The sequence below is a fragment of the Schistocerca gregaria genome, chromosome 2 (assembly GCF_023897955.1).
Source record: "Schistocerca gregaria isolate iqSchGreg1 chromosome 2, iqSchGreg1.2, whole genome shotgun sequence".
Classification (NCBI taxonomy): domain Eukaryota; kingdom Metazoa; phylum Arthropoda; class Insecta; order Orthoptera; family Acrididae; genus Schistocerca; species Schistocerca gregaria.
Window position 1 is genome coordinate 257,797,345 of NC_064921.1, and position 23,272 is coordinate 257,820,616.

The following is a 23,272-nucleotide window of genomic DNA, read 5'->3' on the forward strand; positions in this document are numbered from 1 at the left end:
AGATCCAGCAGTCCCTCCATTCTTTTGCTGATGATGGCTCTCCTGTCAGCTTTGTTGGTTCCCGGCCATGTAGGAGTACCTGGGAATGAGGCTGCTGATGCTGCAGTCCTGTCTCGGCCTGCCTCCCATCGTGTCCCCATCTGACATTAGTGGGGTTGTTTGGAAGAGGCTTGTCGCTGTGGTGGGATACTTGGTCATCACTTCAAGGAAACAAGATCTGGGCCGTAAAACAGTTCCCAATTGCTTGGAAAACCACCTCCCGACCATCTCGGCGAGAAGAGGTCCTTCTGACCAGGTTGCGGATTGGGCATTGCCGGTTTAGCCACTGCTACCTGCTCTCCTGTGACCCAGCCCTGCAGTGCCCTTGTGGTCATACATTGACTGTCTGCCATGTTTTGTCATGTCCCAGTTTTAGTCAATCTCGTGTTGTCCTGTCTCTGCCCTCTACTTTAGAGGATATTTTAGCTGATGACGCTCGAGCAGCTGCTAGTGTTCTTCGTTTTATTACTTTGACTGGCTTGTCCAGACATCTTTCACTTATTTTATGAGCGTCTTTGTAAGAACTTTCTGGTGTTCCCCCCCCCCCTCCCCCCCCCCCCCTCCCCCCCCCGAGTTTTACTAGTCTGTGCTCTTACAATTGTCACTGGGTGTTAATGACCTCAGTAGTTGAGCGTCCTTAAACCCCAAACAAAAAAACCTACCTGTTGCTCCTACATCGCCTGCTTCGGGAGACACACCCCCCCCCCCCCCCCAATAATCAAAGATATCAGTCCCCACTTCTGCGTTGGAGACTATTTCAGCTCCTCTTGCTAGGAAGGGGTCACTTCCATTCCAGGTATCTGCTAGTGGGAAAGATGACACCTGCCAATGTCTGAAGAGCCCAAAAGCAGCTGGTCGTAAGGCTTAAAGCTGTTTGTCCCAGAAACTGAATCACAGAAGTCCTCCTCGCCAGGGAAACCCAAGGAGCAGTGAGAGAAATCCAAACAGAAAATCTCAAAGACCAGGGGAAAAGCAGTGGCACCCACACCACTGCTGAGGATGAGGTGGAGATTATGGCATCTGCTTAGGACCTAGATGTCACCAGACCCTCACACCATAGATATAGACTACTCAGGAAATAAGTTGGTGGCAGTAGGTGACCCTGGGGTGTAGACTGCCTCGTTGTTGCATGACGTCAGTCTCATGATCACATCATCCTCCAGTGGAATTGAGGCAGTTTTTTTCCACTGCCTGGCTGAGCTACAGAACCTGTTAAGCTTTACACCTGCTTTCTGCATTGCCTTTCAGGAATCCTGGTTACCAGCAATGCGGACAGCTGCCCTCCGTGGCTATCACAGGAGCTGTAGCGACTTGAACAAAGCGTCAGATGGAGTTTTCGTTTGTCCTAAACTCACTCTGTAGTGAAACTGTCCCTTCAAACTCCCTCTTGAAGCTGTCAGAATGATGACACAGGAAAGTAGTCTACAGTGTATATCTTCCTCCTCCACCTCCTCCAGATGGTGCAGTACCCCTGAATGTATTAGCTGCACTGATTGATCAGCTCCCTAAATCTTTCGTACTTTGAGATTTTAACACCCACAACCTTTTGTGGAGTTACACCATGCTTACCGGCTGAGGCAGATATGTCTGAACTTCACTGCCGCACTTAGACCCCTGCCTCTTGAATACTGGGGCCGCCACACATTTCAGTGTGGTTCATGGTAGTTACTTGGCCATTGATTTATAAATCTGCAGTCCAGGACTTCTCCCATCTCCCCACTGAAGAGCACGTGACGACCTGTGTGGTAGTGGCTACTTCTCCATCTTGCTGTCACTGCCCCAGCATCAGGCCCATGGACACCTGCCCAGATGGGCTTTAAACAAGGTGGACTGGGAAACTTTCACCTTTCACTGTTGAATCTCCCCCATACGGTAACATAGATGTGATGGTTGAGCAGGTGACTACAACAATTGTTTTTGCGGCACAAAACATGATTTCTCACTCTTATGATGCCGCCGCCCCCCCCCCCCCCCCCTCCCGGCAATAGGTAGTCCCTTGGTGGTCGCTGGAACTTACATGAAGCAATTAAGGAGTGTCAGTGAGCTACACAGTGGCATAAGAGACACCCTGCCCTGGAGCATCTCATAGCCTTTAAATGGCTCCGTGCTTGCGTTCGTAAGCTTACCAAACGACAGAAGCAATAGTGTTTGTTGAGATATACGTCTCGACCACTGTATGCCATGTCACCTTCCCAACTCTGGGAAAGGATCAAACGTGTTTTAGAGTACCAGACCCCCCAACAGGTGTTTCTGGTGTTAACATAGTTAGCGTGTTAACTAACAATGCAATTGCGATTGCAGAGCACTTTGCTGAGCATCATGCTCAAGCCTCTGCATCAAAGAATTACACCCCCCCCCCCTTCCCTCCGCCTTTCGCACTCTTAAACGGCAGCTGGAAGGGAAAGTCCTCTAATTCACGACACACCACAGTCAATCCTGTAACACTAACACCCCATTTACAGAGTGGGAGCTCCTCAGTGCCCTTGCACATTTCCCGGAGACTAGAATGTATGGTTTGTTGGTGGTTGGGTTGGGTCCTAGTGTCACATGGCCTATTGCTTCCATGTCAGGGCGGCTTCTGTCAGGGTCGCCCTACCACTGATAATCTTGACACTTAAGTCTGCCATCCAAACAGCCTTTTCCAGATGCCAACACCTGATTGCTATCTTCTTAATTTACGGAAAGTGTCACGACTTGGAGTTGTCATATCCTTGCTGCATTATAAAAGTGGGGTTTCCAAAGCTCTATCCAGAATTTCCTGTTGCTTTGTACTTTCAGTGTCAAAGTTGGTGCCTCTCATAGTTCTCTCTTCCCTCCCCTCCCCCCCCCCTCTCCATATCCAGGAGAATTGGGTCCCAAGGGGCTCTGTACTGAGTGTGTCTATTTTTAGTGGCCATTAATGGACCACCAGCAGCAGCTGTAGGGCTGTCTCACCTTATCTGTGTGCAGATTACTGCAGCTCGTACTGCTGCCCCAGTACTGGTGTTGCTGAGCGGCACCTACAGGGAGCCATCCACAAGGCAGTCATGGTATCTATCCCAGTTTCCTGTTTTCGGCTGCAAAGTCATGTTACGCACTTATGTTGGCGTTGTACCGTTCATCCGGAACCAGAACTTTACCTTAATGACAATCCATTCATTGTAGTGGAGACATCAAATCATAGGACTGTTTTTGACACTCAATTGACTTGGCTTCCTCACATTCGTCAGCTTAAGTGGAAGTGCTGGCAGCACCTCAATGCCCTGTGCTGACAGAGGAACACCGACTGAGGTGCAGATTGCTCTATTCTGCTTCAGCTCTTGTTCAATCCCGCCTTGACTATGAGTGTCTGATTTAGCGTTTGGTGGTGCCCTAAGCATTGCGTGTACTTTACCCAGTGCACCACTATGGCGTTCGCCTAGTGACAGAAGCTTTTAGGATGAGTCTGGTTACCAATGTTCTGGTGGAGGCCAGAGTCCCTCCATTGTAGATGAGGCGTGCAGCACAACTGCTGACCAGTTACATTGCACATGTTCGTAGTTCTACTGCGCATCCGAATCGTCTCCTTTTCCCACCCATGAGGTTCATCTCCCGCATCAGTGGCCCAGGTCAGGGCTTCCAATTGTTCGTATCTGATCGCTTCTTTTTGAACAGGAGTCCTTGCCTTTACCATCTGTAGTTGAGGTCCATTCACGTACACCTCCATGGTGTATATCTAGGCCATGGCTTCGCCTGGACATTTCATATGGCCCTAAGGACTCTGTTAACCCCACAGCTCTCCGCTGCCACTTCCTCTCAATTCTTGACGTGTACTGCGGCCATGAAGTGGTTTAGTCTGCTCGATGGCTGATGATGATCCTGTTGGCTTCGCATATGTCCATGGTTGACATATTGAGCAGAATTCCTTGCCCAATGGCTGCAGTGTTTTCACTGCTGAGCTGGTGGCTATATCTCGTGCTTTTGAGCACATCCGTTCATACCCTGGGGAATCATTTCTTCTGTGTACTGACACCTTGAGCAGCTTTCAAGCTATTGACCAGTGCTACCCTCGTCATCCTTTGTTAGCAACCATCCAGGAGTCCATCTATGCTCTGGAATGGTCCAGTTGGGCAGTGGTTGTATGGATCCCAGGTCACAGTGGAATTCCAGGAAACAAACTTTGACAGACTGGCCAAACAGGCTTATGGATATCTGCTTCTCTGCAACAGGTTTGCATTCAGTACTACTACACAAGGTTTTGTGGCTTTGGGAGATGGAATTGCATAACCTCAATACACACAAACTGCGTGCCATTAAGGAGACTATGAATGTGTGGAAGATCTCCATGTGGGCCTCTCACAGGGACCCTGTGGTTCTGTTGGCTCCACATTGGCCACGCTTGGGTGACACTGCTACCTCCCGAACCACGCTGATCCACCTCAGTGTTGGTGCGGTGCCCAGCTGACAGTGGCCCATATCTTGGCGAGCTGTCCTTCCTTGGTTGCCCTGTGATGGACTCTTCAGTGCCAGACTTGTTGCCGTTAATTTTAACTGACAATGCCTCATTGGCTAATTCAGTTTTATCTTTTATACATGACTGTGGGTTTTATCATTCTATGTAATGTTCACTCTAATGCATTTAGGCTGGATGTTTTAATGTGACTCAAAGGCTGGTTTTTCCTTTTTATTATGGTCGGCCAGCCAATGTTGTATGCTCTTGGTTTTTATCCCTTCTACCTGTTTCTTGCTTCTTTCTGGTTTTCTTTTTGTGTTTTGTCCATAGTATTGTTCGTTGTCGTCCTGTTGTTCTTCTGGTTCTTCCATTCTCCTGTTAATGTGTGGTATGCCCTGTTTTTCTCTCCCTTGTATAATTATTTTACTGGGAACAAGGGACCAATGACCTTAGTTTGGTGTTTGCTGCTGCTGCTGCTGCTGCTGCTGCTGCTACAATCCTTGTATCTCGGCCTGCCTGTTCCTCCATTCCCTCGTGTGTGTGTGTGTGTGTGTGTGTGTGTGTGTGTGTGTGTGTGTCAGCAGATAGGGTCACTTTGGCATCACCACTCGTCGTCCCTTACTGGAAACATGTTTCGGGAAATAAAGCTTGGATGACCTCGTCTTGCCTCGGCTGAAATGCACTCATTGCAGCGAGTGGGCTATGTTGTGTATTGGGAACCGCCTCTATTGCCATTTAAGTGGTGGTCCCCCACCAGTGTGTGCTCACTCCCCTCAACCTGAAAGTTCACAATTTCCTGAGGAATGCCCTTTTTTAACCTCTTAAGTTCATTTGTTTGCAGTCTTAGTTACCGGCCGATTTAGTGAATGACACGAGCTGTCGATGACATTTTACTGTTTGTCATACCAATATGGCAAAGGACATGTAGTCTTTAGTTCAGGACCTCTGTTTCTCAATGGCATATTCTATGGGTCGTTCTCAAAGTCTCTATTTTTAGCTGTGAATCACCTGAGCACAAATGACAGCTCTGCCAGTACAGTGTCCTTCCATACTTTGCATATGCGACACTACTGTCATCTGTGTATGTGCACAGTACTATCCCATGACTTCTGTGACCTCAGTGTAACACATCATTCAAGTCTTGAAGACTTGGATTGACTTAAAACTGCAATGTAATTGTACCCTTAAGTGGTGCATATTTTTTGGTTTAGTTTGTATTCTCCAAATGCACCTCTTTGTCGGTGTGAAATGAATGTAAATTTCACACAAATTCCTCTTTGGACTGTGGTTCCATACACTGAACTACTTGGCAAAAAATTAAACATATCAAAGTTTGTCCTTTGTAATGACATTTGGAAAATTTAGATACGTAAACTGAGTCTACGATTTGAAATAGATTTTAGTGCAAAAAAAGATTCAGTGTGTTCCTCTGAAACACTAAAATACTGCTTTGTCTAGACTTTGAATGCTTCTCTGTATACAAAAAAAATTGGAATTGTGCCATACAACTTGACTTCAGCAATGCAAGTGTCAAATTGTTAGCTGATGCTATTTCATAAAAGCATTGTTACACAATGACAAAGGCACAAGACTTGGACATTTCCATTTTATGTAATTATGGGGAGAGAGAGAGAGAGAGAGAGAGAGAGAGAGAGAGAGAGAGAGAGAGATTTTTTCTGAAGCATGTCACGTCATTCAAATTTTAGGGGTAATTCTAACAAGTGGTTTCACAATCTTGAAATAGGTACAATAATTTTGCTGCTACTGCCCTAGATATCACTCGGGGATCATGAGGATGAAATAAGATTAGGGCATATGTAGGAGTCACATTTTTATTGCTCAATATGTGAATGAAATAAGACAATCTTGGAAGTCAGTCATTCATTATTAAGTGGCTCACAGAGTAGATATAAAGATGAAGAAATACATTGGTTTTTGTAAAAATTCTGATCGTTTAATGTACATACTGTTGTAAACATAACCCTTAAATCTGCAGGGTTCTTCCCATATTATGTAGTATCACAAGGGTTCATCACTATCAGACAAATGTAGTGGTAAAAGTGCACTTAAATAAAGCTTCGTACATTTTTTATTTGGAAGAATTTATGCTTGAAATTATCAGTTTGAGTTCATCTAAGATTGCGATCATAGTTATAAACTTAAGACTTACTGTGTTTAGATTTCAAATAATCAGTACATCCAGCAATATTGTGAACACTTAATTTCCAACAGGTGGAGTATCACCAACGCCTGACGACATTGCAATAATCATGTACACAAGTGGCTCAACTGGTGTACCCAAGGGAGTTTTACTGACACACAGAAATATGATGAGCACACTGAAGGCATATTCGGATGCTGTTAAAATTACAGATGCTGATGTGTTTTTAGGTTACCTTCCCCTTGCTCACGTCTTTGAACTTCTTGTTGGTAAGCAAATTTACGCCAAAACTATTTTAATTATTAACTCATTATTATTATTATTATTATTATTATTATTATTATTATTATTATTATTATTATTATTATTATTATTATTAATTATTTATTATTTATTATTCAGAGTCAGTGTGCTTGCTGTGTGGGGTACCTATTGGATACTCAACACCATTAACAATGATTGACACATCAAGTAAAATCAAAAGAGGAACGAAAGGAGATGCTTCTGTCCTACGGCCAACATGTTTATCTAGTGTACCTGTAAGTATACTAGTCTTCTACTTGCAGTACACACTAAATATACTAGGAACACAATGTTATATAAAACTTCTGATTTCAGCTCATTCTGGATCGTATTTCCAAAGGAATAGGTGACAAAGTTACAAAAAGTGGTGCATTCCAAAGAGCTCTATTTACATTTGCTTTCAACTACAGGAAAACCTGGATGAGAAGAGGTTTTGACACACCTTTGATTAACAGGTACTACATTTTGTTTGGAGAAAATAGGTAGTCTTAACAGTTTTGTAAGAGCCTGTAAACCACTTAAATAATAATGCTCTAAAAAATTTGGTAACAAAGTGCTAGTACATATTAGATATTTAAGAGTGACAATGTATGTGTTTTTGGGAAAAGGCATATACATGGTTCATCTGAAAACTGGTAAAGTTTCCAGTTTTGTTTGTATTTTTGATGAGTGTTAAGTACAGCTAAGTACTGGACCAAAACTTAAAAGGTTTAGAGTTTAATCTTCAGTCACTCCTATAATATTTTGTCACTTATTGTTCCTGGCACCTCTGGCAATTATTTGTGCAAGTGGAGAAAGCTAATGCTTCAGTTGAATTTTTTGTTAGCCTGTGTGTGCCATTACAACTGGCTAGGTAAATTCATTAAAATGTTGAAAAGGGCATACTGCTTAACATGATTTAGTTATCATACATTTACTAAATATAGTAAAGAATCAGTTACATCGAAAGAGATAATAGCAGTTAGTGCTGGTCTTTCAGAATGTGCAGTTGGGGCTATGCTGTGATCATGCTGGAAACAGTTAAAAGTAATAGTGCATACTAATAATGCCTGCCAATTCAGAGCTTGTAGAGATCTTGGTCTCCAATGTGAAGTAAATTTTACATTAAGACAGAAATGCCTCAACTGGAAACAAATCGATCTTGCACGTTTTGGACATAAAACAAAAACTGGGAAACACTGTGGGATTGTCAGAGATAACATAGTTTGGAAGTAAAAGCAGTGATATGATGCAATGGTAACACTGAAACTCAATCAAGATGATGGCAGCCAAAGCTCTGTCTTGTAGTTGATTTAGGTTGTTCATGATTTTCATAAATTCCTAAAAACAAATGCTGGGAAGATTACTTTGAAAGACTACTACTTTCCCAAACAGAGCGTGTTGGATCTGTAGTGACCTCAGCAATATGTTAAAACAATAATTTCACTTAATTTCATGATAGGTTCCAGTCCAAAGGTGCAGTCCTCAACCATATACACACGTTTTACAAGATCCAAAATTCCTCCATTTTGCTAATGAATTTGTTATAACTTGTCAGATCATCTTGGCCTCAAACATGTTACAAGGGATTCCTTGTGTGGAATGCTGTATATTGGCCTATTGTCTGTCGAAGACCATTTTGATGAACACTATCATCTAAATCAGATTCAACCAGATAAATCTGCAGTAGCATTGCCTTAGTACAGAACACAGTGTGGTGACTAAACAATGATTAAATTCAGTCTTGTCTTTTTGGGGGCGTGATAAGAAGGAAATGTTTGCTCAGTGAATAACTTTAAAAAGGCACTCAGGGTGGGTTGGTTGGTTATGTCCAGCCTGGAACCATGCCCACCATTGGATATAGAGGAAAACAAGAATAGGATGAAAAATACACAGCAACATGTTGAGAGCCGTCTAAGAATTTTTGTGTGGCTCTTAGCTAGTGATACTCAGTGGCAGTAGTGGCACAGGTAATCTGGTGCCTGTACAAAAGGCCAGTTTTGCTCTTAGTAATATATTCAGAGACTCAGCTGTCTGCAAGCAACTCCGTTGCACACTCTCAACTTTCAAATGGGGTCTCCATAACAGACTGTGCGGACACTGACAGTTGCTACTTTCCAGCAATAATGCTGTCACCACCTGATACCACATAGTTGCCTTGAAGTATTATGGGTACATGAAACAAAGTTGTTGACCTCGGAGCCTGTCATATGTCTGAAACACAATGTTGGTAGTACCAGCACCGACTGTTGGTGTGAAAGTTGTCTTCGCTTTAAGCATTTCCTTTTTTTTGAAAAATGTGTTATCAGGACATTGTCTTTTCCTTTCACTTCTGAGTCTTTGGTAATGTTGGTACTTAATTTGTAATTTGTCCAGTCGCTCTTTCTGCCAAGTTACATTGCTCTAAAAGCTGTTAATTATCTGAAATGTGTTCTTTACCACCCTTAAGATTTTTGTACAATTTGTTGGGCAAATAGCTCTCCCTCCTTATGCTGGAAAACCTTGCACCAAAATTATGTAAATAGGTGAAATGACAAAACAAAATCTGTTTGTAGCAAAAACATATCTGGAGGAAATTACCACTAAATAATCCACCTGTAACATTTGTAATTGGCCTTCCTTGTATGAATTTCACCATCCAGTTAATGCTAACTAGCATTATAATAAACATGAATTGGTTAAATGAAGTAATAAATATATCCATCAATGCAAAACAAAAATTAACAATATAAATAACTGTTGTTGAATTGTAAAGCTTCAGTTTTGTTTTGAAAAGTTTTGATAGTACTATATCACTCTGAAAAAGATTACTGGTATCTGGTGAGAAACGCATTTAAAAGGATACATAGCTGCCCACTATTGCTCATTGCTGTGTTAAAAAGTGACCATTTACTCATGTAGTTTTCACCACAGGAAAAGTATTTACAGGATTGTAAAGGTAACTATAATAGATCTGGTGAAATTTGTACGCCGCATTAAGTTGTAGAAATGCTCAGATTTTTCAATAATCCTTTTGAGGAAGACAAAATTACAAAAGGCTCAAAATTCACAGGTTGTAAACCTTGTATGGCAAATTTACAGAAAAGAATTATTTTTATGAAATTTTGGGCCTTGACTAATCAGCGATTCTGCAGAAATTTGAGTCAAAGGAGTATATACCTTACCACATTGACCACTGTTTGATGACTCAGTGTGAAATTGTTACATTATTAGTAAATTTCCATAGACTTGTTCGCCAAACATTCAGTTGGTTGTCAAGTCTTGCACTACAATTAGATTTTGACTCCGCAGTGGAGTGTGCACTGATATGAAACTTCCTGGCAAATTAAAACTGTGTTACCGACAAATTCGAACTTGGGACCTTTGCCTCTCACAAGTGCCCTACCATCTGAGGTACCGAAGCATAACTCGCGCCCGGTCCTCGCAGCTTTACTTCTGCTAGTACCTCGTCTCCAATCTTCCAAACTTTACAGAATTAGTTCTGATAATCAGGAAAAGGTTATGAATGGATGTTGATAAATATCTTGCAAAAAATTTTGCTGCCAAATATGTTGGAGCTCACTTTAATATATTTGAATGTATCTGTAATTCTAAAATGGTCCACTAAAATGAGAAATAATTTTATAGAACATTTAGTAAAGAGTCAGCTTGGCAGAACCTTAAATTCATGAGTTGCCATGCTACAAAAAAGTTGGCTGTTGATCTTACAAATAAACTTTTGTTTGTAGGCTATGTCAGGAGAGTTTCATAAAACTTTATTTCTCAGGTTGGTGTTCAGGAAACCAAGGGAACTACTTGGAGGTAGAGTTCGTATGATAATGAGTGGTGGTGCCCCCCTCTCTCCTGACACTCATGAACTCGTAAAAGTTTGCCTGTGTGTGAAAGTCATTCAAGGTTATGGACTTACAGAAACCTGCTCAGCTGCCACAGTTATGGATGGTAAGTTGTAAAACTATCTGAAGTTACCTTTAGCCTGTTAATGTTTGCTGTGGCATTCAAAAGTGTGAATTTTAAGTTAATGTACTTAGTTGCTGTACTGGAAATGTCTGCGTGCTCTTAACATTTCATGTGCTAGAAGCTCCCATATAAAGTCATCAACCCAAAGGTGGTTGTAAGTATTACCCACAAAAAAATGAGTGGGCCATATTAAGATGCATGTGTGAACTGGAGTGGTGATAATACTCTTAAAGTGGAAGGGAAAAATAAATTGGCAGATGAATTCCATGTGACAGATAGCCAATTGATGCTTGGATTGTCTAATTTTACATCTTCTAAAAAATTATTTTCTTAAATGTTGCCACATTAAAAGAGGAAAACATAATGTTACTATTCAAACTCCAATGAGGTATGGAACACCCTGGCTGGAATACAAATGGAAAAACTGTTGAGCTGCGTCTATAACATAAATGTTTTACTGTAATGACATGGAGTCATATAAGCTACTTTTAATGTTTAATATCTCAAATAGTATTCAGAAATACAATATATTTCTATCTTATGGCTTGTGCTCTTGACATATACAAATCTTGATCAGACTGCAGTTCATGAAAACATATGTTGACTCTGCTAACCCTCATCAATTCAGCAACTAGATTTACATGAGATACTAACCATAAATTTACAAAACAAATGGTTAATGGTTTTAATCATTCTAACTGCTCCCCCAATTTCTCTTATTGCCATGTTGTTAAAGTTAGTTTCTGCTCTATGCTTAGGTGCTCTAAGCTTGGTTAATTCTATTTCCACACTAAACAGGTCAGCTTAGAAATTTTGTGTTTAAAACTTTGTGCCAACCCTTTACATTATCAAAATGTTCCAAAATGGAATATCTTGGTTTAAAAGTGCCATTTTTTCTCTTCCCTTTCACCATTTCTACCTCTAAATTTGTATATCACTAACCACCTGTTTTTGCAGAGGAAGAAATGAGAGAATCCTCCTCCTGTACTAGCTCAAGTGTCACTATTTTTATCATTGACTTGATGAGAGACAAGCATTGGGAAGTGATTCTTGGACTGACTTTAGAATATGAGGTGAACATTTGTGGGAGATTTTTCACGGTGCAAAACTCTTACATTGTAAAGATTTCCACTGATTTGACCATGTATGAGAGTATGAGAGTTCACAATTAACCCTGTGGTTTCTTTGAAAGATGCAAACTTTTGTCACTCCAATTGGGCAGTGGCTTAAGTAACAAAAATAGAAAAAAATTTCTAGTGATCTCTTTCACGGGTAATAATGTAATAAATCTGACTCTTGTTCTCCACAGCTAAATTTATGGTCATTCTACCTCCTTGCACTTTCTACAGCTACATGGTTACTCTGCAATTCACACTCAAGTGGCTGTCAGAGGCCTCATCGAACCATTTTCATACTGCTTCTCTACCATTAGTCTTGAATGGTGTGTGGGGAAAAAGAAACACCTCAATCTTTCTGTTCGAGCTCTGAGTTCTTTCTCATTATGATGATCATTTCTCCCTGTTCAGGCGGGTGCCAATAAAATATTTATGCATTCAGAAGATAAAGTTGGTGATTGAACTCAGCGCAAAGAAAACTGCCTTTGTTTCAGTGACTGCCACCTCAGCTCACATATCGTCTCACCCCAATTGTGTGAAAACACGAAACGGCCTGCCCTTCATACTTTTCCATGTCCTCCGTCAGTCCTACCTGGTAAGGATCCCACACCCCGCAGCAATATTCCAGCCGAGGACAAGTGTAATGGAAAAGTGTAATGTAGGCTGTCTCTTTAGTGTGTTTGTCGCTTCTTCTAAGTGTTCTACCAACAAAGCATTCACCTTCCCCACAATATTATCTATGTGGTCTTTGCAATTTAAGTTGCCCGTAATTCTTATTCCTAGGTATTTAGTTAAATTGACAGCTTTTAGATTGGTGTGATTTATTAGATTTCTTTTAGTACCCATGTGGATGACCTCGCACTTTTCTTTTAGTGCCAATTGCCATTTTTCGCACCATACAAAAATTCTCTCTAGATTATTTTGCGATTGGAGTCGATTGTCTTGGTTTTACTATATGGTAAATTAGTGTTATCTGCAAAAATCTGAGGGAACTGCTCAGATTATCACTTTGATCATTTATATAAATCAGGAATAGCAGAGGGCCTATGACACTACCTTGCGGAATGCCAGGTGTCACTTCTGTTCTTCTCTATGCTTTACCGGCTATCACTATGTACTGTGACCTCGGAGAGGAAATCATGAATCCAGTCACACAACTGGGACGATACTCCATATGCACACAGTTTAATAGTCACTTTGGATGGACACACACAGATACTTGATGTGAGAGACTAATTTGTGATCATAATGTTAACCACCTATCAAGATCTCCGCCATTTTCCATTTGCATGTACTGTACTCTACCATGAACTTAAATGATTTGGAGAATATGAATATAGATGTAGATAGCATTTTATGTAAGCCTCACTTGCCAAGTTGTATACCAGATGTTAGTAGTTTAATCACTTTACATTTTATATAATCTCTTGTGATGCCAGTTCTCTATAGGCGTCCACAGAATCTGAACTGCAAAATTTATAAGCCTGATACATATAAATCATCTAAATTGTTGGTCCTATCACCCAGTCTTGATGTATAATGGTTGCTACTTAAGATTTTTACCATTCCAGCCTTCAATCAAGTAAATGTTTGGTATGCAAATTGGTATGTGGATTAGTTAACAGTATAATGTTTCTGTAATCACAGCTGCTATCTTCAGTATAAATATATTAGCATGAAGTTATTTATTCTCTTTACAGTTCATGATGAAACTACTGGCCGTGTAGGTGGACCAACAACTGTTTGTGATGTGAGACTTACAGACTGGGAAGAAGGACATTACAGGGTGAGAGATAAACCTTATCCCCGAGGAGAAATTCTTATAGGTGGTGACAACATATCACCAGGTTATTACAAAAATCCAGAAAAGACAAAAGAAGACTTCTTTGAAGAAGATGGAAGACGGTGGTTTAAGACTGGTGATATTGGTGAAATCCATGAAGATGGTGTTATAAAAATCATTGGTGAGTTGTGAAACTATTTTCCTGTTTGAGACTTCTTAAATTTCAAAGAAATCTGTATTTACAGACAATACTGCATTGTGACGGTACTAATTGAGTTACTGTATTCCACAATTCCTAAATCGTATTTAAAATGCTGAACCACTGACTTTTATTCTGCAAGCGTAGTTCCAAATTACTTAAAATTATTATGTTAAAATTTTAGATATCAGTTAAACATAACTGCTGGTACTTATTTTTGGCATGCCAACCCAGCAGTATTATATAATAGTGGTCTATGTTCTATCCTTTTAATAATGTGGAAGGCATATGAGATGGTATATGGTAGTTCACAAATTTTTACTCCCAAGAGTAGAAGAAATCTTCTTTAGATGTTGGCAAAAGAACTGAATAGTGGCTAAAAATATGAACAGTTCTTTGCATCTGTTGAAAAAATTCCTTGTCCTCACTGCCCTACTACTAACAGTCCTGTAATACAATTCATATTTGGTTCAGCTTTCATTATATTACAGTGCATTTGTGGTTTATATACATAGTTGATATATTGCATTCAGTTACCTATAATTTTAATGTAAAAGTGTCAAACTTGGCACACCTCTAGCTTGCCGTAAAGTATCTTGATAGAATTTGAGCTGACATGTGTGCTTGTAAAATCATATGTCCATTGCAGTTGAGAATCAGTGGTGAAAGTACACACATCACACTTGTACAATTAATTTTTACATACTTAAAAGTAACACATTAATCTATCCACAGATCGCAAAAAGGACTTGGTGAAGCTGCAGATGGGAGAATATATATCATTGGGGAAAGTAGAATCTGAATTGAAAACCTGCCCAGTTATAGAAAACATTTGTCTGTATGGGGATCCTACAAAGACGTATGCTGTCGCATTAGTTGTACCTAGCCAGCCTCATCTAGAAGAACTTGCCAAGAAGATTGGAATTAATGACACATTTGAAAATCTTTGTGTAAATCCAGCAGTTGAGAAGGCTGTTCTTCAAGAAATTGCTGAACATGGAAAGAAATGTAAGTTTCCAAAACGATAAGATTCTCGTCTTTTGTGTGGTGGTAAAATGAGTTTAAGATAAAACCTATACTTTGGTAGCTTAAAATTTTTCAATACGTCCATCCAGTGAGTTAACATTTTAACTTCAATTAAACACCAACAATACCAACACAATCACTAGATTTTTAAAAATACAGATTTAGTGAGTCATCTTTACTCACTGTATACTTTTTAAAGGGGGTGTGTGTAAGGGCTAACAACAAAAGTTCCAATTACTAGGTACATTATGTAATCACAAGAGTTGGTTCTCATGGGTTGATAAATCAGTTCATTCTTTGATCCAGTGCTGCTCAAACCAGCACAGCATTATGGCTTAACTAAACTTTGAAATGGGGTAAGTGGAAAAAAGCATCTTTCCTTTAATTCTATCATAGTTGAATTATATCCATATCACATTTGCTGCATTGTAACAAAACTCAGCATGCAAAAAAGTTTGAAGTGTTTGTAATTTTGGGCAACACATCAAGCCTGTTGATCTAAAAAAGTTTTGCTGTGCTTGTTCCTCATCCAGTTCATAGTTCACTCTCTGAATGTTCAGACTTGACTATATTGTTACACCAATTTTGTTACTGAAAACCTAATGTTAACATTTTATGTTGAGAATAAAATTCAAAAACAAATTTCAGAACAGAATACCATTTTGTAACAAGATACTTTAAAATTGATTTGCAAGATTTTGTTTTGGGATGGGAACGAGGTGGCGTACCTGTAGTGGGGCTAATGGGTGTTCAGTCAGTTAAGTTTTGCCAAGTCGGTAATCTTCGTGCATATCTGAACACCTAACATTTTTCAGTTCTTTCTCAGATTGGGAATTCTGTTAACCCAAAAATTTGCAGAAGGTTACTCATATCTTAAGTTTCTTAAAAAGTGAAAGTATTAATCTGTGAATTCTAAGGTTACCAGTTACTTAAAAATTAAATATTTCAATGTACAATGAGTTAATACTTAGTGCAAAAATAATGATGAATATTTGTTACAGGTAAATTAGAAAAGTTTGAAATGCCAGCTGTTATAAAGCTCTGTACGGAAGTTTGGTCGCCTGATATGGGACTGGTGACAGCAGCTTTCAAACTGAAACGCAAGGATATTCAAGAACGATACCAGCACGAAATAAACAGAATGTATGCTTCATGATTGTGGGAGTAATCCAGAAAGGATTTGGAAATTAAAATGCAATGGACTGGAAATGAGCTGGAAGGCTCTTCAGATTGGCTGTGGTTCTAATCATCTAATTGGGGTGGAAGTTAAAGTACAAGAAAGTATAAGTTATTTGAATTTGTAGGAACATTTGACTGTGTGAGAATGACACATTATGTATATTTTTGTTACTGCTGTGTTTAGTGATTAGTGAGTGTATTTATTGCAATTCCTGTTTAGGGCAGTCATTTGTAATTTATATTTTTTGCAAACTTTCGAAACTGAGCAGCTAAGCAGAACTTTTGAAGTGATGTCAAAGTACTGGTTTACATAAATATATTATATAGGCTCAAGAGATCATCTTATTTCATAAATGCTATGCACAGTAATTTTAAGAATTCCATGCAGTGCATGGATGTTGTTTTTTCATGTGCTGTGAATAGGCACCAGTTGACTTATAAACTATGAACATGACATGAAATTATTTAGTATCACATTATACATCACGCAAAGCCTTTTTTGCACTGTTGTGAAATAATGCCCAGATAAGTTTAATTTCGTTAGTGTACTGATGTGAGTTGTTACGGATGAAGTGAAAAGAAGCATTTCTGCTTCACATCTTGATCTGAGATCAGTTTGTATTCAAATAATTTAATTCAGCTTTAATTATTATTGTAAACATTTCTGCTGCATTAAAATACAATGTACAGCAGCAGTACAATCACAGGTCATATATACATTGTTCATATGTAAAATTGATAAATTGGATAAGGTGCTAAACATTTGTAAACATTCATATTTCCACATTGTAAGAATTCATCAATCATCGGTGTACCTTGTACACACATTCCTACATAGTACTGTATGTGGAAGAGTTGCACTGTGTACATAAATCATGTGGGGCTAAAAGTGGTCAAATAGAGCTGTAAAGATTTTCAGTATGTATAAATCATGTGTACAGATATTTGTATGTGCAATAAATCTAATTTTGCTGTTACACTATTTATTTCCTCAAATCATAGGTAAGGTGAGAAACCCGTAGTGTGTAATTTAATTGCTTCCCAATATATGAAGTTCTCAGAACTCCGTCCAATGATGTTATGTAATAGGATGTAAGGAATCGTGTGACTGTAAAATGAGGCTTTAACTGTAGAAGATTCTGACTACAAACTGTAAGTAAATTGTGGTCTCCACAGTAACTTGGAGCAGAAGAGCTGCATTCCTAGTTAATACGGGGAACCACAGTTACTCTTTCAGATGTTTTAGGACAGTGAGAATCCAGCAGTTTTATAGACTTCAAAGCAAAACATTCAACCTTAGTTATTTGAAATCCTCACTAAAAGGTGGGAGCTGACACACTTAATTAGCCTTCACAATTAAGATAAATAATTAATAAACTAAGAAAAGTAATTGTATGAAGACAGATGTGATGAGACTGCAGCTCTTGAGCCACCATTGCCTTCCAACAATGAAATTAACTAGAAATTTCAAACATTAAATTTGATGTTGCATGTTACCTTATCAGGGATTACATTCAGATGATAGAAAAGTGAAGTTCACACTACATAAGTAAATTATAAATATAAAAGATATTGATTGGTTGGCAAAGTTGAAGACAGAAACAAGAGATGGGATAAGTGTCCAAAACTGAAACAAGTCCTACAGCATTTTATTCCAGTCTCAAGGTTGATTTTATACTGACAAAAATATTGTGCAGATTGATCTGAAACGAGGCATTACCATTTAAAATATGCATTAATTTTACAGGAAAACAAGCACACAAAGATTTTGAAGTGAGAAAGGGTAACTTGAAATTCTAGCACTAGATTTCACTAGGAGTCAAAAATTTGAAACTCGGTGAAAAAAATGCAACAAAGTGGTAAGTAATAGATACCTACCATGGTTTCTTCAATCACAAAAGGTAATCTACCTTATATTGCGTTGGATTGATATAAAGTATGAAACAAAGCAATAACTTTAAAGGCCAAAACTGGATAGTAGACATACAGAAATACAGCAAGAAATTGTTTTCAGCGCTTCCAATTTGAAGGAGATTGCACTATGTGCATAGTAATAATTCAGCATTTTTAGTCGGTAAAAGCCCCCGATGAACCATGGACCTTGCCGTTGGTGGGGAGGCTTGCATGCCTCAGCGATACAGATGGCCGTACCGTAGGTGCAACCACAACGGAGGGGTATCTGTTTAGAGGCCAGACAAACGTGTGGCAGCAGCCTTTTAAATAGTCACAGGGGCAACAGTCTGGATGACTGACTGATCTGGCCTTGCAACATTAACCAAAACGACCTTGCTGTGCTGGTACTGCGAACGGCTGAAAGCAAGGGGAAACAGCCATAATTTTTCCTGAGGGCATGCAGCTTTACTGTATGATTAAATGATGGCGTCCTCTTGCGTAAAACATTCCGGAGGTAAAATAGTCCCCCATTCGGATCTCCGGGCGGGGACTACTCGAGGATGTCATTAGGAGAAAGAAAACTGGCATTTCACACATCGGAGCGTGGAATGTCAGATCCCTTAATCGGGCAGGTAGGTTGGAAAATTTAAAAAGGGAAATGGATAGGTTAGTTATATAGTAGGAATTAGTGAAGTTTGGTGGCAGGAGGAACAAGACTTCTGGTCAGATGACTACAGGGTTATAACACAAAATGAAATAGGGGTAATGCAGGAGTAGGTTTAATAATTAATAGGAAAATAGGAATGCAGGTAAGCTACTACGAACATCATAGTAAATGCATTATTGTGGCAAAGATAGATATGAAGCCCACACCTACTACAGTAGTACAAGTTTATATGCCAACTACTTCTGCAGATGAAGAAATTGAAGAAATGTATGATGAAATAAGAAATTATTCAGATAGTGAAGGGAGACGAAAATTTAATAGTAATGGGTGACTGGAATTTGTCAGTAGGAAAAGGGAGAGAAGGAAACATAGGTGAATATGGATTGGGGCTAAGAAATGAAAGAGGAAGCTGCCTAGTAGAATTTTGCACAGAGCACAACTTAATCATAGCCAACACTTGGTTCAAGAATCATAACAGAAGGTTGTATACATGGAAGAACCCTGGAGATACTAAAAGGTATCAGATAGATTATATAATGGTAAGACAGAGATTTAGGAACCAGGTTTTAAATTGTAAGACATTTCCAGGGGCAGATGTGGGCTCTGACCACAATCTATTGGTTATGAACTGTAGATTAAAACTGAAGAAACTGCAAAAATGTGGGAAATTAAGGAGATGGGACCTGGATAAACTGAAAGAACCAGAGGTTGTACAGAGTTTCAGGGAGAGCATAAGGGAACAATTGACAGGAATGGGGGAAAAAATACAATAGAAGAATGGGTAGCTCTGAGGGAAGAAATAGTGAAGGCAGCAGAGGATCAAGTAGGTAAAAAGACGAGGGCTAGTAGAAATCCTTGGGTAACAGAAGAAATATTGAATTTAATTGATGAAAGGAGAAAATATAAAAATGCAGTAAATGAAGCAGGCAAAAAGGAATACAAACGTCTCAAAAATGAGATTGACAGGAAGTGCAAAATGGCTAAGCAGGGATGGCTAGAGGACAAATGTAAGGAAGTAGAGGCTTATCTCACTAGGGGTAAGATAGATACTGCCTACAGGAAAATTAGAGACCTTTGGAGATAAGAGAACCACATGTATGAATATCAAGAGCTCAGATGGCAACCCAGTTCCAAGCAAAGAAGGGAAGGCAGAAAGGTGGAAGGAGTATATAGGTTTATACAAGGGCGATGTACTTGAGGACAATATTATGGAAATGGAAGAAGATGTAGATGAAGATTAAATGGGAGATACGATACTGTGTGAAGATTTTGACAGTGCACTGAAAGACCTGAGTCGAAACAAGGCCCCCAGAGTAGACAACATTCCATTAGAACTATTGACGGCCTTGGGAGAGCCAGTCATGACAAAACTCTACCAGCTGGTGAGCAAGATGTAAGAGACAGGTGAAATACCCTCAGACTTCAAGAAGAATATAATTCCAATCCCAAAGAAAGCAGGTGCTGACAGATGTGAAAATTACTGAACAATCAGTTTAATAAGTCACAGCTGCAAAATACTAACGCAAATTCTTTACAAACGAATGGAAAAACTGGTAGAAGCCGACCTCGGGAAAGATCAGTTTGGATTCTGTAGAAATGTTGGAACACGTGAGGCAATACTGACCTTATGACTTATCTTAGAAGAAAGATTAAGGAAAGGCAAACCTACGTTTCTAGCATTTGTAGACTTAGAGAAAGCTTTTGGCAATGTTAACTGGAATACTCTTTTTCAAATTCTAAAGGTGGCAGGGGTAAAATACAGGGAGCAAAAGGCTATTTACAATTGGTACAGAAACCAGATGGCAGTCATAAGAGCTGTGGGGCATGAAAGGAAAGCAGTGGTTGGGAAAGGAGACAGGGTTGTAGCCTCTCCCTGATGTTATTCAAACTGTATATTGAGCAAGCAGTAAAGGAAACAAAAGAAAAATTTGGAGTAGGTATTAAAATTCATGGAGAAGTAAAAACTTTGAGGTTCGCTGATGACATTGTAATTCTGTCAGAGACGGCAAAGGACTTGGAAGAGCAGTTGAACGGAATGGACAGTGTCTTGAAAGGAGGATATAAGATGAACATCAACAAAAGCAAAACGAGGATAATGGAATGTAGTCAAATTAAATTGGGTGATGCTAAGGGAATTAGATTAGGAAATGAGACACTTAAACTAGTAAAGGAGTTTTCCTATTTGGGAAGTAAAATAACTGATGATGGTCGAAGTAGAGAAGATATAAAATGTAGACTGGCAATGGCAAGGAAAGCGTTTCTGAAGAAGAGAAATTTGTTAATATCGAATATAGATTTATGTATCAGGAAGTCGTTTCTGAAAGTATTTGTTTGAAGTGTAGCCATGTATGGAAGTGAAACATGGACGATAACTAGTTTGGACAAGAAGAGAATAGAAGCTTTCGAAATGTGGTGCTACAGAAGAATACTGAAGATAAGGTGGGTAGATCATGTAACTAATGAGGAGGTATTGAATAGGATTGGGGAGAAGAGAAGTTTGTGGCACAACTTGACTAGAAGAAGGGATTGGTTGGTAGGGCATGTTTTGAGGCATCAAGGGATCACAAATTTAGCATTGGAGGGCAGCGTTGAGGGTAAAAATCGTAGAGGGAGACTGAGAGATGAGTACACTAAGCAGATTCAGAAGGATGTAGGTTGCAGTAGGTACAGGGAGATGAAGCAGCTTGCACAGGATAGAGTAGCATGGAGAGCTGCATCAAACCAGTCTCAGGACTGAAAACAACAACAACAACAACAACAAATGCTAATTTTTCAAAATTCAGATTTTTGTAGTTTACAAATAGGTTGTTGCCACACACAACCAGTTGGAAACAGTTTAGTCCAAATCAGATATTTGCTGTTTTATGGTGTTGAGAAGAATGTTTTTGCCAAACTCAGCATTTTCTCTTCATCAGTTACAGCAATTCAGTAAATGCAAAACTACACTTTGGTTCAGATATTCTCATGTAAATACTTCAAACAAAACTGATGTGACTAAATTAAAAGATGGTAATCACATGACCAAAAGCTAAGAACATCAAGAAAGAAACATAGGAGAATGGTGCTTCAATGAAGTTCAACCCAAGGAAAACAAGATGGCCAGAGTGCATGTGCTTAAACATTTGAACGTTAGGGATGTACAGATACTCCCAAATTTAGATATTTCGTGTAATGGGGAAGTTTGCAGCCGAAAACTGAAGAGACTGCATCATTGCTTAAGACAGTTACTCACACTATAATGAATGTCAAAACATATAGGTGTTGAAAGAGCCCCTAGGAAATTTCCTGGCAGATTAAAACTATGCACCAGACCAAGACTTACTCGGGACCTTTGCCTTTTGCGGGAAAGTGCTCTACCAACTGAGTGACCCAAGGAAAACTCAAGACCCACCCTCACAGCTCTAATTCTGCCAGTATCTCATCTCCTACCTTCCAAACTTCACAGAAGCTCTTCTATGAACCTTCCAGAACTAACACTTCTGGAAGAAAGGATATTGCAGAGACATGGCTGAGGTACAGCCTGGGGGATGTTTCCAGAATGAAATTAAAACTGTGTGCCCGTGAAATGCAGAGGTCCCAAGTTCGTCTCGGTCAGGCACACCGTTTTAATCTGCCATAAGTTTCATATCAGTGCACACTCTGCTGCAGAGTGAAAATCTCATTCTGGAAACAGCCCTAGGAAGTAAGACAGATTTGGCTACACAGTTTATGCTTTGATTCATTCTTGAACATAGACAAAGGAAAGAATTGCTCTTTATACTCACCTTGAAACAGGACCAAAAGGATGCAACTAAGTAGCCTCTGCTCTATTGCATTTTCCTGGAAAGTTTGTCAGTTGGAAAATATCCCAAATTCATTTTTCTGATGCCTCCACCAGTAAAATACATTTATGTGCACACTAATGACCTTCATGGAAGAAACATTTTAGTAAACCGGAGCATTATTTCCATTTTTCATGGTTGCAGCTCTATTTCTCTCAGGAAAGTTTGACTTATGAAAAGGGTAGTTGCTACTCACCGTATAGTGGAGATGTTGAGTCACAGATAGGCACAACAATAGACTGCCAGAAAGTAAGCTTTCAGCCAAGGCCTTCATTACACATGAGTGACCAGTCTCTGACTGCAGAGGCCAGACTGAGGCTGGCATCAGCAGCCAGGGACTGTCTCCACTTATGGTAACAGCTATCCTTTTCATAATATTATCAGAGTACCAAGAACGGCTGTCTTTCACAGACGGAGTACTATAGTGCTGGAACAACATGGCCTTGCCAAGATATTAAAGATTGGGAAGCAACAGAACTATAGCCTAGTGCACTAAAAGTCCTGTGATCTAAGATGCATAAAAAGTGATTGATGACTAATGAGAAGTCAGAGTATTGCTAGAATCACACTTACAGAAGTCCTGAAGAGCTTGAGGCATGGAAAGTGAGAATTGCAGCCAAGAACTGGGGAAAGCAGCCACAGGGCAAAAGAACAGGATAAGCAAGGAAAAAAAGTATCAAACTTTGATGTACCAAGAGCAGAATAATATGACACTGTTGAAAGTGGCCAATATATTTCC

At 39.5% G+C, this 23,272-nt stretch overlaps 1 protein-coding gene across 7 annotated transcripts in view; it reads left to right on the plus strand.

Moving 5' to 3' along the window:
• Positions 1 to 17,129, plus strand: part of LOC126336813 (long-chain-fatty-acid--CoA ligase 4) — a 249,793-nt gene extending 232,664 nt beyond the window's left edge. For all 7 annotated transcript variants that reach the window (XM_050000864.1, XM_050000869.1, XM_050000865.1 and 4 more), the window contains 7 exons: positions 6,683 to 6,880; positions 7,014 to 7,150; positions 7,230 to 7,369; positions 10,660 to 10,832; positions 13,666 to 13,929; positions 14,683 to 14,955; positions 15,975 to 17,129. In XM_050000864.1, the coding sequence (XP_049856821.1) occupies positions 6,683 to 6,880; positions 7,014 to 7,150; positions 7,230 to 7,369; positions 10,660 to 10,832; positions 13,666 to 13,929; positions 14,683 to 14,955; positions 15,975 to 16,129 (1,340 nt within the window). In that variant the 3' untranslated portion in view covers positions 16,130 to 17,129. The remainder of the gene's footprint in view (positions 1 to 6,682; positions 6,881 to 7,013; positions 7,151 to 7,229; positions 7,370 to 10,659; positions 10,833 to 13,665; positions 13,930 to 14,682; positions 14,956 to 15,974) is intronic.
• The last annotated feature ends 6,143 nt before the right edge of the window (positions 17,130 to 23,272 follow it).